At 57.1% G+C, this 16001-nt stretch overlaps 8 protein-coding genes across 8 annotated transcripts; 4 read left to right on the plus strand and 4 right to left on the minus strand.

Annotated features, from left to right (window-relative positions):
* Window positions 1-125: 125 nt before the first annotated feature.
* Window positions 126-686, plus strand: MICPUN_60652 (predicted protein; the record flags this gene model as incomplete). Its single annotated transcript, XM_002507849.1, has 1 exon — window positions 126-686. The coding sequence occupies one exon, from the start codon at window positions 126-128 to the stop codon at window positions 684-686; it is 561 nt and encodes a 186-aa protein (XP_002507895.1).
* Window positions 687-754: 68 nt separating this feature from the next.
* MICPUN_60653 (glycosyltransferase family 77 protein) lies at window positions 755-3586 on the minus strand (the record flags this gene model as incomplete). Its single annotated transcript, XM_002508140.1, has 1 exon — window positions 755-3586. One exon carries the CDS (start codon window positions 3584-3586, stop codon window positions 755-757), a length of 2832 nt encoding a protein of 943 aa, XP_002508186.1.
* Window positions 3587-3693: 107 nt separating this feature from the next.
* On the plus strand, window positions 3694-4491 carry MICPUN_60654 (predicted protein; the record flags this gene model as incomplete). Its single annotated transcript, XM_002507850.1, has 1 exon — window positions 3694-4491. The coding sequence occupies one exon, from the start codon at window positions 3694-3696 to the stop codon at window positions 4489-4491; it is 798 nt and encodes a 265-aa protein (XP_002507896.1).
* A 77-nt stretch (window positions 4492-4568) lies between these two features.
* Window positions 4569-7577, minus strand: MICPUN_84585 (ATP exporter family; the record flags this gene model as incomplete). Its single annotated transcript, XM_002508141.1, has 2 exons — window positions 4569-5212; window positions 5528-7577. Coding segments are annotated over 2 exons (2694 nt in total), but the record flags the coding sequence as incomplete, so codon positions are not given.
* A 131-nt stretch (window positions 7578-7708) lies between these two features.
* Window positions 7709-9967, minus strand: MICPUN_60656 (predicted protein; the record flags this gene model as incomplete). The annotated part of the gene is made up of 1 exon (XM_002508142.1): window positions 7709-9967. The coding sequence occupies one exon, from the start codon at window positions 9965-9967 to the stop codon at window positions 7709-7711; it is 2259 nt and encodes a 752-aa protein (XP_002508188.1).
* A 251-nt stretch (window positions 9968-10218) lies between these two features.
* Window positions 10219-11162, plus strand: MICPUN_108762 (predicted protein). The gene has a single exon (XM_002507851.1). It carries the CDS (start codon window positions 10249-10251, stop codon window positions 11125-11127), a length of 879 nt encoding a protein of 292 aa, XP_002507897.1. The 5' UTR covers window positions 10219-10248; the 3' UTR covers window positions 11128-11162.
* A 275-nt stretch (window positions 11163-11437) lies between these two features.
* Window positions 11438-11887, plus strand: MICPUN_84251 (predicted protein; the record flags this gene model as incomplete). Its single annotated transcript, XM_002507852.1, has 1 exon — window positions 11438-11887. The coding sequence occupies one exon, from the start codon at window positions 11438-11440 to the stop codon at window positions 11885-11887; it is 450 nt and encodes a 149-aa protein (XP_002507898.1).
* Window positions 11888-12093: 206 nt separating this feature from the next.
* MICPUN_101862 (predicted protein) lies at window positions 12094-13079 on the minus strand (the record flags this gene model as incomplete). Its single annotated transcript, XM_002508143.1, has 2 exons — window positions 12094-12194; window positions 12239-13079. The coding sequence occupies 2 exons, from the start codon at window positions 13077-13079 to the stop codon at window positions 12094-12096; spliced, it is 942 nt and encodes a 313-aa protein (XP_002508189.1).
* Window positions 13080-16001: the final 2922 nt, after the last annotated feature.

A 16001-nucleotide genomic window follows, 5' to 3' on the forward strand; every position in this document is an offset into this window, starting at 1 on the left:
GCAGAGCAGGGAGCTAGCTGCCTTCCGTCTTCAGTTGCAACGTTTCGCGCCAGACCAGACCGGCAACTGACAGACGGGGCAGACCCGTGATATTGGCCTTGGAGGAAACCGATGCGCAAATCACGATGACGTCCACTACAGCGCCTGAAGAGTCTCTCGAGTTCGCGGACAGGTACCCCGCGAGCGAGACACTCCTGGGCTTCCACGACTATGAGGCATTTTCTAAACTGCGGATGCCCGACTCGTGGGTGCCTGGTGAGCAAGCTGGACCGTCTGAATCGAAGGATTCCATACACATGTGCGGGTGGTTGGATAAGTATTACGCCGACGATCGCGGTACTAAGACTTGGAGGCCACGGTGGGTGTATCTGCTGGAAGATAGGCTCTGCTACGGCAGTGCAACGAGCACGGACAATGTCCCTCCACAGGTCAAGTACATCATGCTCGATCGGTTACCTGCTAGACCGGGAGGAAAGCTGGCCATCTCTCGGTTGAAGGTGTCGCCTCAGGGCTTGAATGGTCAGCCAGGTGTTGACTGCGCGTTTCACCTGGTGTGCGATAATCGCACGCACACATTCGCGGGGAAAACGCCCGAGGTTGCGTTGCGCTGGACAGAGAAGTTGGAGGAACTGGCCATGAAACGATTTAGCGCAACCAACACCTCGATGCCCTTCGAGTCAACTTAGCTAGCTAGACTTCACCTAAATCTCCCCCACATTAGATTATGCAAATGACGGCTAGCCTTCTATGGAACTCAAAGGACGATATCGACCTTCTCTCCATCGGTACAACGCGTGGATATTAGATGGAGCTCCCCATTGGAGCGTCCGTTTCTGTCCTGGTCGCTGTGCACCATGTGTTTAGCGCCGCTGAAGTCGACAAATATTCGATCATCACCATCAACTTCTTTTGGAGGAATGACACCCCATTTGCCATCGCCCCATGGCGTCACCAACGCACCTTTCTCCCCGGGTGCGAAACCTTTGATACCGGCCCACGTTCCAGGCTCACCGCTGACAGACATACGTTCGAGAATCTGTCGAGCCAGCTCAGATTCCTCCATCAAGGCGTCCCCTTCTTTAGAATTTTTTGGTCGGGCGAGACAAGGTTTTGCGAATGCCATCCCCTCTCCCCAGTTCCACTTCGATATCGCGTCGCGCTCTCCCTTCAGATACTGCTCGATTAGGGTGACCATCCTTTGCGGCTTCTCCGGGTGATAATTCACGTGCACGCTGATGGGTCGAAGGGAACGACCGGATGCCCCGTCGTACAGCTCAGGATCGTACCTCATGTATCGAAACAGGTACTTGGTGTTCTGGAAACATGCGTAGTTCATAACGCGCTGGGACACACCGGCCGGTACCGATCTCCTATTCCCCGCGTTGGGCGCCTCCGACGTCCACATCCACACCTGCTCCTCATTGTACGCCGTCTGGTCCCACGTATTGCGCTCCGTCGCCATGCGTTCTGCCAACCGCGATACCATTCGCAGGGACTCTTTCGTGGCGGCGAGGTAGAACAACCCACTGTTACGAGCTGCGAGGCGACGCATGGGAGTCCCTCCAGCCCCTGCGTACGCAAAGCCGTAAGCGGACACGTCGTCCCAACCATCCGTCATCCCTTCCACATCCGAGTCGCCGTAAATGGCTGGCGCATCCACGTGGACCCTGTCAGGATCGGACTCGATCGTGGGCACTACAAGCCGCGATCCTCCAAAGGGATTACGCATCCACACTACGTCAACGTCCGAGAGTAAAACCGAAACACCCACGCTCAGAAACTCATGCAAAACTCTGAATTTGAGTCCGGAAGTTGCATGGTTGTCGGTTGCGCCGGTCAAGGACTTCAACTCTCGATGATAATAAGGCGCACCGCGTTCCTTGCACCAATCTGCTGTTTTCTGATCGAGAGCGACCACGATTGTATTGGTAATGTTGGCTGCAGCGACCCCATCCAAAAACAAACCAAGCATATACAGGATATTCGAGTTCGACACAGCTGCGAGCACCTGACGCTTGACAGCCACGCGACCAACTATCTTGCAAAGCTGTGAGAGGTCACCATCGCAGTTCACCGGGAAGTCACCATCAGGGGCGGCGATGTAGCGTAAAGCGCGGGGATCAGGTCCCACTCGATCGTGCATGTCAACCGCAGCGCAATTACCGTCATCGTCTTCCGCACCGATAGGTCCGTCACGCAGCACAACCGAGCGCGCCGCGTCAAAGGTTTCCGACGACAAAATTTTGTTTGGGTCCTCGGCTCTGGTGCCAAAACTGAACATGCTTTTCTCGTCTCCGTGCCAAGATTTAACCGGGAACCCCTCCGCGGCTTCCACAACCGCTGCACCACTTTTATGATGCCTGAAACATTTTGGTGGTAGCAACCTGAACGTGGCACCTGAGCGTTGCCTCGCGTCGTGCGCCGGCATGAGCAGTTCGTCTGTGAGTGCAACGTCGGCATCGACATCGTCCCGATGCTCTCCGAGCCACACCGCCAGCCTGATCGATTCTCCGGTCGCACGTAAGAGCACAAGCGAGGAGAGAATATTAGGCACTGCCATAGATTGACTGTACGCAGACCAGCCCATGGCGGGGTCGCTCATACCCACCACGTCACCAAACATCCCCTCTCGGTATGTCACACCCTCCACGTCAGCCCCGCGCAGCCCCGGGATGTTTATCAGCGGGTTTGGACCGCGGAGCTCGACGCCGCGGCCAACGAGAAGGACATCAGACCCGATACTGAGAATAGCCGCCGCCGCGACATATTCGGGGCGTCCACACGGCCCGTCGCAATCCGGCTGGATGTAAGGAACATTTTCCTTTGCGGCTGTGGCAGCCGCATCGTCGTCACTAGCAACGAAGAGGACAGCCCTGGCGCCGGTCTTATCAGCAGCGGCGAGTGCCAGGGCGATCGTATCCTGATGCTTCTCGCCTCCAAACACCAGCATCACCGCACGCTCGATGCCATCGCTAGGAAGTAAGACATTGAGGACGTCGCACAGGCCCGGTATCGTCTCCCGCTTGTTGCATCCTGAGCCTGCCTTTCGGTAGAGCGGTTCGATCGGATTCACGACGCGGTCTCCGCTGTCGGCATCGCGATCTGCGGGGAAGCACTCCGCATCGGCCTCACCGTTCTTCTCCGCATTCTTTCCCCGCTCGCGTGTGCCCCAGTCCCGGGGTATCCAAACACCGCCTCGACTCGCCTCGTTCCGTCGCGAGACACGAGGCAACTCCTCCCGCACCGTCACATCGCGCAGCTCGACGGACGAAGGCTCGGGAGGTTTGAGCGAGCGCAGCGTAGAATTTAGCTCTTCTTCATTTCCGTAGTTGTCATCGTCGTGTGTATTGTCGCTGAAATCGACCTCGAACCCGCCCTCATCGTCGGGCAGCGCACTTCTCCTCGGTGCAGCGCCCCTCAACCCGGCATCGCGATTATCGACGCGATCGACGAGCCTGTCCACTAGCGCGCGCTGCTTCTTGTAATGCTGCACCAGAAGACTGTGGACGATCCATACGACGAACCCTAAGATCAGCAAAAACCTAACTAAGGCGCGCAGGCGACTCCGCCCCCTTTGCCTCTGCATCGGGGTGAGCTAGTGTTGAGTGGTCGTGGTCTCCTTCCGTGGAGCCTTACAAGTACTTGTATATTTTTTCGGTGCGCACGCAGCGTCGTTTCATTTTTCGGGGCACCATGGCTGGTCCCCGCCGTAACAGGTCCGCGGATGTTCAGGTGGACGATGTCCCTAAGAATCATCGCAAAGTATCGGACGATGATGCGGCTGACGATGCGGAGGACCCGGCCGAAGAAGCGGAGGTAGCGGAAGAGGAAGAAGAAGAGGAGGAAGAGGATGAAGACCCGATCGAGTTGCTTAAAGCGCAGGGGGTGAGTGAAGATGTAGCTAAACGGATGCTCGAGAAAGCTGATGGCGACCTCGATGCAGCCGTAATGCTTATCGTGGAGCACCAAGAGCTTGAGAAGGAGGAGAAAGATCTAGCTAAAGTGATGGAGGAGTCGCTGCAAGAGGCTGAGGCCGAATCCCAAAAACGTCGGGACCTCGACGAGGAGCGAAAGCGCTCAGCCCCTGCAGAGTTCTTCCAGGGTTGTTCCTTCCTGGAACATCTCGGCGAAGATGTGGCGGCTGCACTGTTCTCTTCGGATGCGAAGGAGGACGTCATCGCCATACTTGATTTGGAGAGAAAGTGCAGACAGTGGTACAGGGCACGAGGTGGGGATGTCGCGGAATATTTTTCCCGGATAGCTGTCAAGGCAGTTGCGAATGTCGAGTATGAAGGCAAAGGCGGAGACGAGAGTGGAGAGCAAGACAACATCAAAGCCTCGAGCATGGAAACTGTTCATAGCCTGCTGGTTGCACATCTATCGGACCTGCAAGATGCGGTGTTGTCCCTTCCCACAATCCCCGGCACAATTCCTGCCATATTCGCGCCGATCGACGTGGAAAGCAAAATCGAAACAGTGGATCTCACGTGAGGTCATCGTACTACCGATCGTAGACTGATACTTGTTAGAACGATAGTCGCTAAAATCTCACAACCTAGTGGATATCATCATTGCATCTTCGCCTTCGCTGCGACGCCGTTGATAGAAAGGCAGTGAGTGTACAAGTCTGCGAGACCAAGGAATACCTGAATCAACACAATTTGAGTGCCCATCAGTGCGTATCTGCTGATACTCATGCCGATATCTTGCCAGCTGCCCTCCGTGGTGACCTGATAGAAGAAACGCGCCGCCATTAGATCGGATAGCACGACAAACACCAGGTATACAGGAAATGCCGGCACTCTCTGAAGCTTCAGAAGAGCTAAGAATGCGACAGCGACAGTTATCATCGGAATCAGTACCTTGAGCATCAAGAGGCCACCCATTAAAAAAGGGTTGAAGCGGGTGGTAAACCTATACACGCTGCTGATCTCGAATGATGCGACGCTAGCGATGTTACCAGTCCCAAAGAAAGCTGCGTTGATGAGAACGAGAAATATAGCAGCGTGCCTTATGTCCCCTGGTTCCAATTTGCGCAGATGCGACACAGACATGAACGTTAGTTCGCCTTTCTTTCCTCTGTAATCTATCTGATTCATTGCATACAGCTTTTGCATGCATCGCTCTAAGCACAGCCAGGCGAGCGTTGCGACCCCAAGCACGGCATAGAACAAACTCTCATACGAGATAGAAAACAATGCGTACACCGCTGCTGCTGCGAGATACACCGACGTGAATCGTGGCAAGGTTCTCGCTGGAGAGAAGAAGGGAAGAGGTGCAGCCACGATGGCAACACACCAAGCGGCAGCATGGAGGAGCCCGGGAATTTCAACCTTTGCTGCTTGAAGTTCATCCACTTTCCAGACGACAACACCAGCGGCGCACAACACAAATAGTTGAACGAGGAGCAACCTATTTCCTGGGCGCCCCTTCTTCGGATTTGAGTCTTCCGGGTCATCGCCAAAAATATCAGCAGGCCGGATGATGAACTGGATAATCAACGCCATGGCCGTGGTGCACACAACACCAGCGATCACGAGATTTGAGTCAGCATTTAGCTCAATAGGAAATGTAGTGAAGGGAGCGAGTGCTGCGAAAGCCAGGGCAGCAATCGCAGACGCAGCTGAAGCACTCATCACCACATGTCGTTGATCTCGAGAAATTTCGGGCATCCAACTTCTCGCCCCTACCCATCCTGAAAGCAGCAATAGAACGCCAGAAGCGGCAACAAACATCCAAGAGAACACGATTCGCTCGTGAAAACCGCGACACAAAAGCTGCGTCGCCGCGACAGCGACAGCGATAGTAGCGAACGCTCGAGAAGCCTGATACAAACCCATTCTTGTATGTGCACTCGTCTTCAGAGAAATTTTTGAGAACACCGCCGATGAATACCACACGAAGTACAAAGGCAGATTGAAGTAGGCATAGTACGTCACTGGCGATCTCCTCAACGCCAATACAACGCAAACTACGCCCGCCGCTGCGAAAGCGACCATCGAATGTACTTTGTCCGCGTCGATACCATTGCCTTGATCCCGTGCAGTTGTATCCAGTTGCTCAAGAACTAGCTTGGACCCGAGGAAAACTATCCACGCCAAGAAACAAGCAGTGATGGTTCCCATCAGCAGCCAGCGATCGTACAGGTGGAGGTATGTAATGCCGTCGAGGCATTCACGAGCCAGTCTCTGTGCCATATCAATCGCATCGTTGTGATGCCCGCTTTGGCGCGCTGACACAGCATCACTTAGTCTGTCCTTGGCGAGTGCCAGAGGTTTGTATGCTTGCAACCCACTTGGCGAGAGGTACGCGGTTAGTGAGGACTCAGCAGTAATGGCTGACTTCCTCCGATACACCGACAAAAGCTGTGCAGCATTCGAGACGGCAGCGCCCGAGCGCAAATCCGAACGCCTTGGGCTCAAGTACGACACGGGGAGCACGCCCGAATTATGTATGGGTGGAGGGATGCCGAGCAAGGATGCACCCAAAGAGGCCACGTCGGCTTGTTCAATGTCGCACCGCTCCTCATCTTTGAGACCCCACTCTGCCTCCGGGGTCGGCGCATCCTTTCCCCGTGGCACACACGCAATATCAACAGGGGTTCTGGAAGCCGTGGACGCGATACCCGCGCCCCAGGCGACGAAGGGGGTTTCTGTGCATCCGGGGTCCCCGTCGCCGTGCGCACCCCTGTTGCTCATGCCATGGTCAGCTGTGAACAGGAACGCCGTACCCCCATCCTCCGGGCCGAACCGCTCCTCGAACGCTGCGGCGAGTCTTCGAACACCTGCGTCAACAACCCTGATGTTTTCGGCGTACCCTTCTCCGCTTGGCTTGTGTGCGTGCCCCGCGCTGTCCAGCCCGAGGAGGTGCAGCAGAAACACCACCTTGTCGCCCTCTAGTGCACTTCGCTCCGTCTCCAAAGTAGCACCCGCCCGCTGCTCATCTTCCGTGATATTACCAACGAGCACTTCGATGGCCCGATCGAACACCCACTCGTCGAGGGCGGCGTGATTGCTCGAGGCAGCGAAGTCCTCGAGCTCCTCCGCGTACATTCGGCTGCGCACGTGCGGGATACCTTTCGAGAAGAGGGGCACGACCGATGGAGCTCCTATTGCCCACGCCGCCAATGACTGGTTGAGGAGATGGTCGAACTCCACCGCATTCGCCTGCCACCCCTTTGTTATAGCGCTGGGATCCTCCCAAAAACCAGCGAGTAGTGCGACGTGCCCGGGTCGAGACTCCGTCGGGGGCCTCGCGTGGCTGACGCCCCAGCGTCCACTCTCGCGTGCAATCGCGTGGAGGAACGGAGCCCTTGGAACCTTCTCGCCCCTCGGGGCTCCGGTTTCCCTGCCGTCACGACCTTCCAATTCAAATAGCCGATCGGCGCGGAGTCCATCTGCGACAATAACCACTAAGCGCGACGCCGGGCCCGCGAAGGCGGCCGTCACAGGTTCGATGCCATGCACAAGAGGACTCGTAAAATGAACATCGAACAACGCATAGACGAGCAACGCGTGCAGCACGATACCGAATGCGACGAGACGGTTCTGCCCCGAGGATATCATCCTCGTATCACTCACCCGTGGAACTACTTTGTACTTTTACGACTATCGAACCCGCGCGTCACACCATCGCGGGCGCGTCACACAAGCGTCACGACACGCGATCTGATTTTGCAGAGCAGGGGGTTTCAAAAACGAATATTTGGTTACAAGTCCTCATCGTCGTCATCCTCATCGTCATCGTCAACGGAACCCTTTTTGCGCTTGCTCCCCGCCTCTTCTTCATCGTCATCATCATCTTCGTCTTCATCGTCTTCGTAATCGATAGAAGAGGCCGTCAAATCATCCGCGGTGACCACAACGCCTCCGCGCGTGTCCTCGGCCTCCGGGTTAACGTTGCCGTCAAAATTTTCGTCAGCCGTGTCCTCCTCCTCGTCCTCCTCGTCGCCCTCCTCGACCGCATCAGGATCCTCCTGTGGGCCGGCGATTCCCGGAACCGTCTTATCTCCACCAAAGAGCGCTGCCTCCTCTTCTTCCTCCTCGGCAGCGATCATGTCTTCGGTGCGCTCGCCCAACCCTCGCAGGCCACTGCCAGTATCCAGGGCCTGCGCAGCCCCACCGTCAGACATGCCGCGAATGTCCTCCTCGTCGTCCTCCACGGGTATCTGATTCGCAGCGTTTTTCTCATCGGCGGCGGCAGCCGCCGCGGCCTTGGCTGCCGCGAGGACCCTTTGCATCCTGTTCCCCTTCTTCGTGGTTTTCTGCTCGGTTTCTGCCATCTTCTCGTCCACCCAGTCACTGATTGCCTGCACGCGGAGTCTCTCCTCCTCTTCCTCGTCCACGTCAGAAACCTCGAAAAACTTGTCCAGAGGGCGACCTGCGTCCATGTTCGCGTAAGGCACGGTCTCACCGCTGTAGATGTTGATGGGGGGTCCGTCCTCGTGCGGGTGTGTTTTTATGAGGTGCCCAACGTTCGGTGACAAGATATCGAGCTCGATGGGAAACCTGAATCGCCACCACCTCTCGTGCACCGCCTTGACCTTGACCTTGACCTTGGTACCCATGGTCAGCGTGTCCACTAAGTCGGGCCAATCGTCCTCGGAGATGGGGATCAGACCATCCGTCTCGCATCCGCAGTCAACCAGCGCACCGTGGTACAGCTCGAGCGACACAATCTTCCCTTCCAGCTCCTCACCGATGGTCAGGTCGTGGAGCTGCTTGCGGGAGAGATCGCCGGTGTGTCTGACCGCATCCCTGAGGATGCCATCAGAGTCAATCTCCTCAGCGACCGCGAGGGAATCGGCGTTTGATGGCATGGCGATATCTAACCTGTCGCGCGATCCCAAGATGGTCTCATCACTCACGCCGACAAACTTGAGTGCCCCTCCGTCAACTGCGGATGCAATCTCATGATCCGGGAGAGCCTCCCAGCCGCCGGTTTCGAGCCATTCGATGGATTCCTCGAACGCGGTTGGAGGTCCAACTTTCTTGACGATTGACCAAGAGCCCGCCTTTGAGTGCGCATAAGGGTTGATCAGGAACGGCTGCTCAGGTGAGCCATCCTGCGGAATGCGCGCAATCGCCTCGTCGTCAAGACCTTCCTCCGTGTCCTTCTCGAGCTTCGCCTCCGCCGCCTCCTTGGCCATGACGTCGGGCAATGCATCCATGGCAATGTAAAGCGGATCCTTGAGTGTCAGCTTTTTCTGCTCATCGGAGGAAAGCTTACCATCCTCCTTCCACGGTGCTGCCACATTCACGGGCTCGTCATCCCTTCCGTCGAAGAGGCCAGGTTTCTCCGTCCCAAGCCTCACGATTAGCGCCTCCATCCTGTCCAGCTTTGCCTGGCACTCGATGTCATATTTTGCCTTGTCGGCGAGGGATAGGTTATGGTAGTGATCCAGCGCATCGGCGAACCACTTCTGAACAGCCTTGGTGGTCAGGCCCGAACGGCGGGCAATATCGCGCACGTCTTCGGCATCCGGGGGGTAGGTCTTCAGCTGGGAGAGGCGCAGCCACCAGATCGATTGGCACACGTAAAGTGGACGACCGGAAAGGCCGAACTCGACGACTTTCTGATTGCCGTACGACATGAGCCTAGCGTCGGGGTCATCGTCACCGACGTCGACGTCATCGCCCTCCGCAGCCGCCTCGGCCTCGGCGGCGAGCCTGTCGATGTCGCCGAAGTTGGCGTCGAACCCTGCGTCGTCATCGTCATCCTCGCCTCCCAGCGCTCGCACCATGCTGATGCCACGGTATGTACGAGGGAAGCGGACGAATCCACGAGTCGAAGCTCCGGGCCGCGCCGGGCGCTCAGTCCCGATTGGCGCCCCGCCGCCGACACCGACCAAACAAACCCTTACCCTATTCCTGCTAATTCGACGTGTCGCCAGCGCTGACGGCCGGTACGTTGATTGAACCGCCGCGGGCGCTGAGGCCGCACGGCCAGCACAAGCGAGCACGTCCATCTTTCGACCTCCTTGCGCGACGGAGTGGCGGCAGAGCGCGCCGGACGTGGCCGTCAAAGCCTGTGCTTTGCTTTTTCGCTTTTTCCAAACGGTCGGTCGCAACTTTTTTGGGACTTTTTTGGAGGGCGAGCCCAGCGCCCAGCCAGTCAGCAGTCACAGGTGGCCACAGGTCGGAGGACTCCGTCAGTCCGTCAAAAGAACTGTCCTTTCCTCAAGATATTTTCGTGTGTCATCTTCACCACTCCGATCTACGCGTCTGCGCGCCAGGCTCGACCACCATCATGGCGCTCGCCGTCGCGAACATCTCGGCATTCTGCCAGCTGCGTCCGTTGACAAGAGGCATCGTCCCACGCAGAGCCGGCGCTTCCCACTCCAGGGGCGCTCCCGTCCGCTTCGCGAAGAAAGGGCCCCTCTTCGGCAAGGAGACGAGCCCGCCCCTGCCTCCGTCGTTCGACGAGGACGAGGCCGACGAGGACGATTCATACTCGTGCGCAATCGCGTACGCGGAGGTGGACAACGATGCGCACCCCACGTCAACACTGCTGAAAGTCGACGTCTCCGCGGTGCCCGGCGTGATGCGCATCCTCTCGTGGCTCCTTAACGGCCTGGACCTTGAGCTCAACGACGCAGAGTGGGTCATTGACGAGGACGTGGACGACGATGGGAGTAACAACGACATCGTGCACATCAAGATGTTCGTAACTGAGGGTATCGGGAAGGGTAGGTCGAAGGTCAAGGATCCCAAGGCTGTTGAGGAGCGCGTCACGGAGTACCTCAGGTTCTGCACGCAGGCGGAGAGCAAGAAGGTGGGCGTGGTTGAGCACAGCGGAATCAGAATAGACAACGCAACCGACCCGGAAAGGACCCTGCTGACTGTGAGAGTCAACGAGACCGGCGCCAAGAGCCTCCTCTCAGTCGCATCCACAATCACCGGCCTCGGGCTCAGGATGAACCGCGCCAAGCTCGGCGTCTCGAAACCCTCCGGCGCTTCGACGTGGGAGATGAAGCTGACTGATTTCGAGTCGAGGAACAAGCTGACATCCGCACAGGTCCAAGGCTTGCTGTACACCTTAGCGCTGGTGTTCAACACGCAGGGATTCAGCGGTGCGGACTATCTCGTGGAAAAGATGACCGCAGACGAGGGAGAGTTCGCAGCGTGAGAGCCGTCCTAGTGTTGTAACCATTTCTCTCCTGTAGTATGGCACCCGCTCAGTCTGGACTGCCTTCAGTTCGATCTGCGACGGACCCGAGGGGCATCTATTTTCCTTCGTCAAGACAGTGCACACCCACGCGGTGCTCAACCCCTTCGCTCGAGGGTATGCCGTCGGGTACACCGTTTGCGACTCGCGAACGTTGACGGAACCAGGGGCACCTCGCATCTAAGAGCGTAAGATGTCGAGCCCGACCGCGTCGGGAGTGTTCACGCACGTCTGGCGTGAGATCGTCAAGCACGGTCCGATGGCTTTCAAGATGGGTTGCCTGGTGAACGTGATCCACAACTACGGTGTGCACGTCACCATGTGCCTGGGGCCGAGTATGCTGCCGACGTTCAATAGATCAGGAGACTTCGTGCTGGTGGAGCAGTTGTCGGTGATGACTGACAACATCAGGCGCGGGGATATCGTCATAGCAAAATCGCCGACGAATCCGAGGCACACGGTGTGCAAGCGGGTCCTTGGCAGAGGAGGGGATGTCATTGCCGTGCCGAAAGCTGGCAGCTTCGGTGGCACACAACGGGTCGAGGTTCCCCCTGGACACATATGGCTTCAAGGGGATAACAAAGACAACTCGACAGACTCACGCGACTACGGACCTGTTCCCTTTGGCATGCTTCGAGGCAAGGTTTTCTTGAAGGTCTGGCCGTTGAGCGAGCTGGGCTACGTGGCTCGTGAGGAATGGCGGTCCGTCCTCACAGAGTAAAACGATTGTCTAACTACTAGCTACTACAGGTAGAGGTTGTTGTAGATTAAACAGTAAGATTAGTACCTTCGGCGTCTCAATCAACCACTGCAAACCTTCTCTCGATGGTGTCGAGTGAAAAATCATTCTCCTTCCCCGATCCGAGGGGCCTGATTGTTGGTTTTGGAGTTGTGCTATCCACATCGATGTTTTCGCTGAAAGACGGACTAGATAACCCCATATTTCCCATCGTTGCAATACTGGATGGCGGGAGCATCGTGTTCGACGACCTCAAACGCATCGCGTCGCGCGCAGCTTCTTGCTTTGCCTGTGCCATGGCCTGATGAAGCCGAGCTGACTCCTGTGTCTCACGCTCGAGGGCTTCCCGGAATTCCTGCAACTGCTGCATAGAGTTTGTGTAGGCGGTGTAGAGATTGAAACTTTCTTGCTTGAGGCGTTCAAGCTGTGTCCTTGTGACTTCGTGGGCCGCTGCCTCTTCCGCCACCTTGTCGTTCAGCAACGCTTTCAGCTCGGCCGCCTCCTCCTTCGAGACCAGCAAGGCTTCCATCTTGGCTTTGCCGTCCTTCTCCGCGGCTGATACCTCCATCTTAGCCACACTAATCTCTCGCTGCAGATCTACGCACTGCGCATTGACAGCACTCAGCTCAGCTCGAGCAACGGACACTTCCCTCGTGGTTTGCACGAGTTTGGATTTGGTGGAGCTCAGATCCATCTGAAGGTTTGCGCACGTTTCCTTTTGCTTCTCAAGCGCATCCCGAACGGTGTCGAGCTTTCCGTTTAACTCTTTCACGGTAGCTGAAGATGTTTTGGCCGCTTCCTTGGCTTTCTTGCGCTCCTCAACCAAAGCGGCTCTTGTTTCCTCGTGAGTCGCATGGCTCACCGCCAGCTCTTGCCTGAGGGAACTGACCAGGGCGGCGGATTCCTTTTCCGCAGCCAACATCTCAACCTTGTACGCAGCGTGCTCATTTTTGGCGGCAGCAGCGGTAGCCTCGGCGCTCTCGATGCGCTTACGCAGGTCGCAAACCTCAGAGTTGGCAGCCTTCAGCGACGAACGGAGCTGTTGGTTTTCATCGTCGAGCGAGTCGACTTTCTGGGAGAAGTTGAGGTGGAGGGCCTTGACTGCCTCAAGGGATGCGTTGATCGTGGCGCACACGTCCGTGTACTGAGAGTTCATCGACTCGTCCATCCCCATACCCCTATCCTGAGCTTGTGCTTGTGGTTGGCACACACACAGGTGAACAGAGGATCGAACTTCTTTCTGTGGGGTAACGGTCACAGTTCAGAAATTTGACCTGTGTGGTGACACATTCAACCAGTCACAAAAATGAATCAAATGAAAAATATCACGTACATATTCATGACATACACAAATGGACGGTGTGGTTTGACAGAATATATGGGGTAAGATTTTTTTATGGCTGCTGAGGACATCGAAACGAAAACAGTTCGCGGGAGCGCCTGTCCTTCGACGTCCTGGACGGCGGCTTACAACAGTTCACCGCGCGTAGCCGGCGCAAGCAGACGTCGAGCCGAAACTCTCGACAATCATAATCCTTGTCGGGACGTCTTAAGGGTTTGGGCCGGTCTGCGCACACCGGCTTGAGCTCCGCGAGTGAAGGCGTAGCACCGATGGCGGCTCCCCGCCGCACCCCCGGTGACGGCCACCGCTCGCCATACGGGATGGACGGCGAGGTTAGTGGCGGTCAGCTGCTGAAGAACCTCGTCACGCCTATCCGATGGGGTATCGGCGGCATCACGAAGACGGTGCGTGACTCATTTCGAGCAACTGCCGCCCCGATCGGGCGCTCGCTGCACGCTCGTTTTTGAAAAACTCGTCGCAAACATCTGACTTTGGTGACCTCTCTCTCTGCAGGTTCGTGGATTACTAGGATCGCCTGTTGAGGACGCTGAGAACGCTCAGAACGCGAACGCGACGTTGCGACAGCACACGACTGCTCAGGTAAGCTTCAAACGCCAGCCACGCGACCGCTGCCCCTCGAATATTTTAACCCTAAGCTTTCGCGCGTCAAATCTGAACGCCCTTCCCATTCCGCGATCTCATAGCCTGCGCAGGCGACGGGTGAAAGAGAACAGCGAGCGGGATCGCAAAGCGGTCTGCTTGATGAGCTGAGACGGCGCCAAGGTCAAAGCGGCCTGACTCGTGAGGAGGCGAACGCGGTCATTAGCCTTCTTCAGAGGGGGGACGAGAAAGCCCACGAGGGGGCTGGCGCCGATCTGAATCGTGCTGCGACTGGACTGCCTCAGGCTGCAGGAGCAGCCGATCCCGCAGCGACTTCATCGGGAGCAGCTGCTGATGAAACTCCATTCACCGGCATTCGTCAGTACCTGCAACAGACGAACGCCGAGCGCAAGCGGGCGCTGCTCTCCCTGCCAAACGCACGTGGCGTGTCCAAGACTTCAACAATGGGCTGGGGTGGCAGTCGCGGCGGCATCGCTGATGCGTCCCAGGCAGACGGCGCATCCATGTACGAAGCTCGTCAACAGTCCCAGAGGACCTCGCTGCTCGCTGCATCGATTGGGGGCGCTGGCTTCCGAAGGCCCGCTGGGTTTGGCAGTGCTCGACGAGGTGCTGGCGGACTTGGGGCCTCGGGCTCGCCGCCGACGGCAAGCGGGGCAGGAATGGACTGGGGTTATCAATCCATGATGTCCGCCGGCTCTAAACGAAGCAGAGACGCAGCTGAATTTGACGCGCACGAGCGAGAACGAGGGCGCTCTACCATGCCGCGACTCTCTGGACCTCCCACTTCCATGCCGCCTCCAGCATTCCACGCACACGGGGAAACGCCTGGATTCATTATGGGCCCCAAAGCGACACCAGCTGGGCCTTCGCCTGTAGCAAAGGAGCCAGCGACGGCGGCGGTGACCACGGATACAGCACGACGGATTTTGCAGACTTTAGACAGGCTCGCCGGACAAAAGACCAGCCCAGAGACGCGAGGTACCGCTGCTTCGCCGCTGCCCAAGCCGTTGAACCTCTCCTCGAGTCTCAACAGGGCAGCCGCACCCACCTCAGCGCTGCACGGGTTCAGAGGTATCCAGCGCGCCACGCCCGCTAAGTCGTTCGACGACGCAGATAAACGCTCGCCAGCGCCCTCAATTGCATCTCACTCCAAGTCAAAGATGCGTGCCGTTCCAAGTGCTCCAAGACCTTCCCCGCTTCAGTTCAAGCCAGACGTGCTCTCTGCGAAAGACACAGGCACAGCATCGGCTTCAACTGCGATGGAGGATAATAAAACGGCGAACGCGCCTGTGTTTTCCACGTATCAGAGTCCTTTCAGTGACCGTGCACCGCTGCAAAAGAGTGCACCTCCGCTGTTTGCGACTGGAACACCTGATACACAGGCAGCGCAGCCTGTCACCATGGAACCAAGGGCGGAAGAAGAAGCTCTTCCCACATTCACTTTTGGAGAACCTAGTCCAGTGGCAGCTCCTGCGACAACGTTTAACCCGTCTGCAAAGATCGATTCGGAGCTTCCATCGTACGCATTTGGAGGCGATGAACACAATGTCTTGCCGGTCAACGATCTGCCAATATATTCTTTCTGTGATGGCGATGACGGGGGAATTGATGTTGTGAAATTCGGTTCAGCTGCTGGGCACGATAACGAGAATGTCGACAAAAGCTTCACCTTTGGTGAGAGTTCTTCTAACTCTGCCGCCGTGCCAGCAGCACACAAGTCGGGGGTGTTTACTTTTGGAGCAGAGGCAAGGACCGCGGCAGCGCAGAACCTTGGAGCCTCCATGTCCACTCCTGCCACCTTCGAAGCAAACGATGCCGACAAGCGCGCGGAAGCCAAGCCGGCTAAGGAAGACGCGCCGAAAAAGGTCAACCTCTGGAGCTCTGACTTCCTTAAACAGAACCAAGAGCACCAGAAGAAGGTGCAGGACGCCATTGATGAGGAGGAAAAGAAAGCGAGCGCGCCTGCGCCATCGCCTCTGACAGGTTCTGCTTCGCCGTCTCCGTTCTCTTTCGGAACGTCGGGTTCGGTGCCTAGCACTGCGGCCTCATCTGGATCCGCGTTTACATTTGGCACCAATCCATCTGCAGCTCCTGTTGCCGCTCCATCGTTTGGGTTTAGTAATGGATCTTCAC

The sequence above is a fragment of the Micromonas commoda genome, chromosome 8 (genome assembly GCF_000090985.2).
Source record: "Micromonas commoda chromosome 8, complete sequence".
NCBI lineage: Eukaryota > Viridiplantae > Chlorophyta > Mamiellophyceae > Mamiellales > Mamiellaceae > Micromonas > Micromonas commoda.

Coding starts and splice junctions, on each gene's coding strand:
- MICPUN_108762 (XM_002507851.1), top strand. CDS start 10,249: ATGGCGCTCGCCGTCGCGAACATCTCGGCATTCTGCCAGCTGCGTCCG.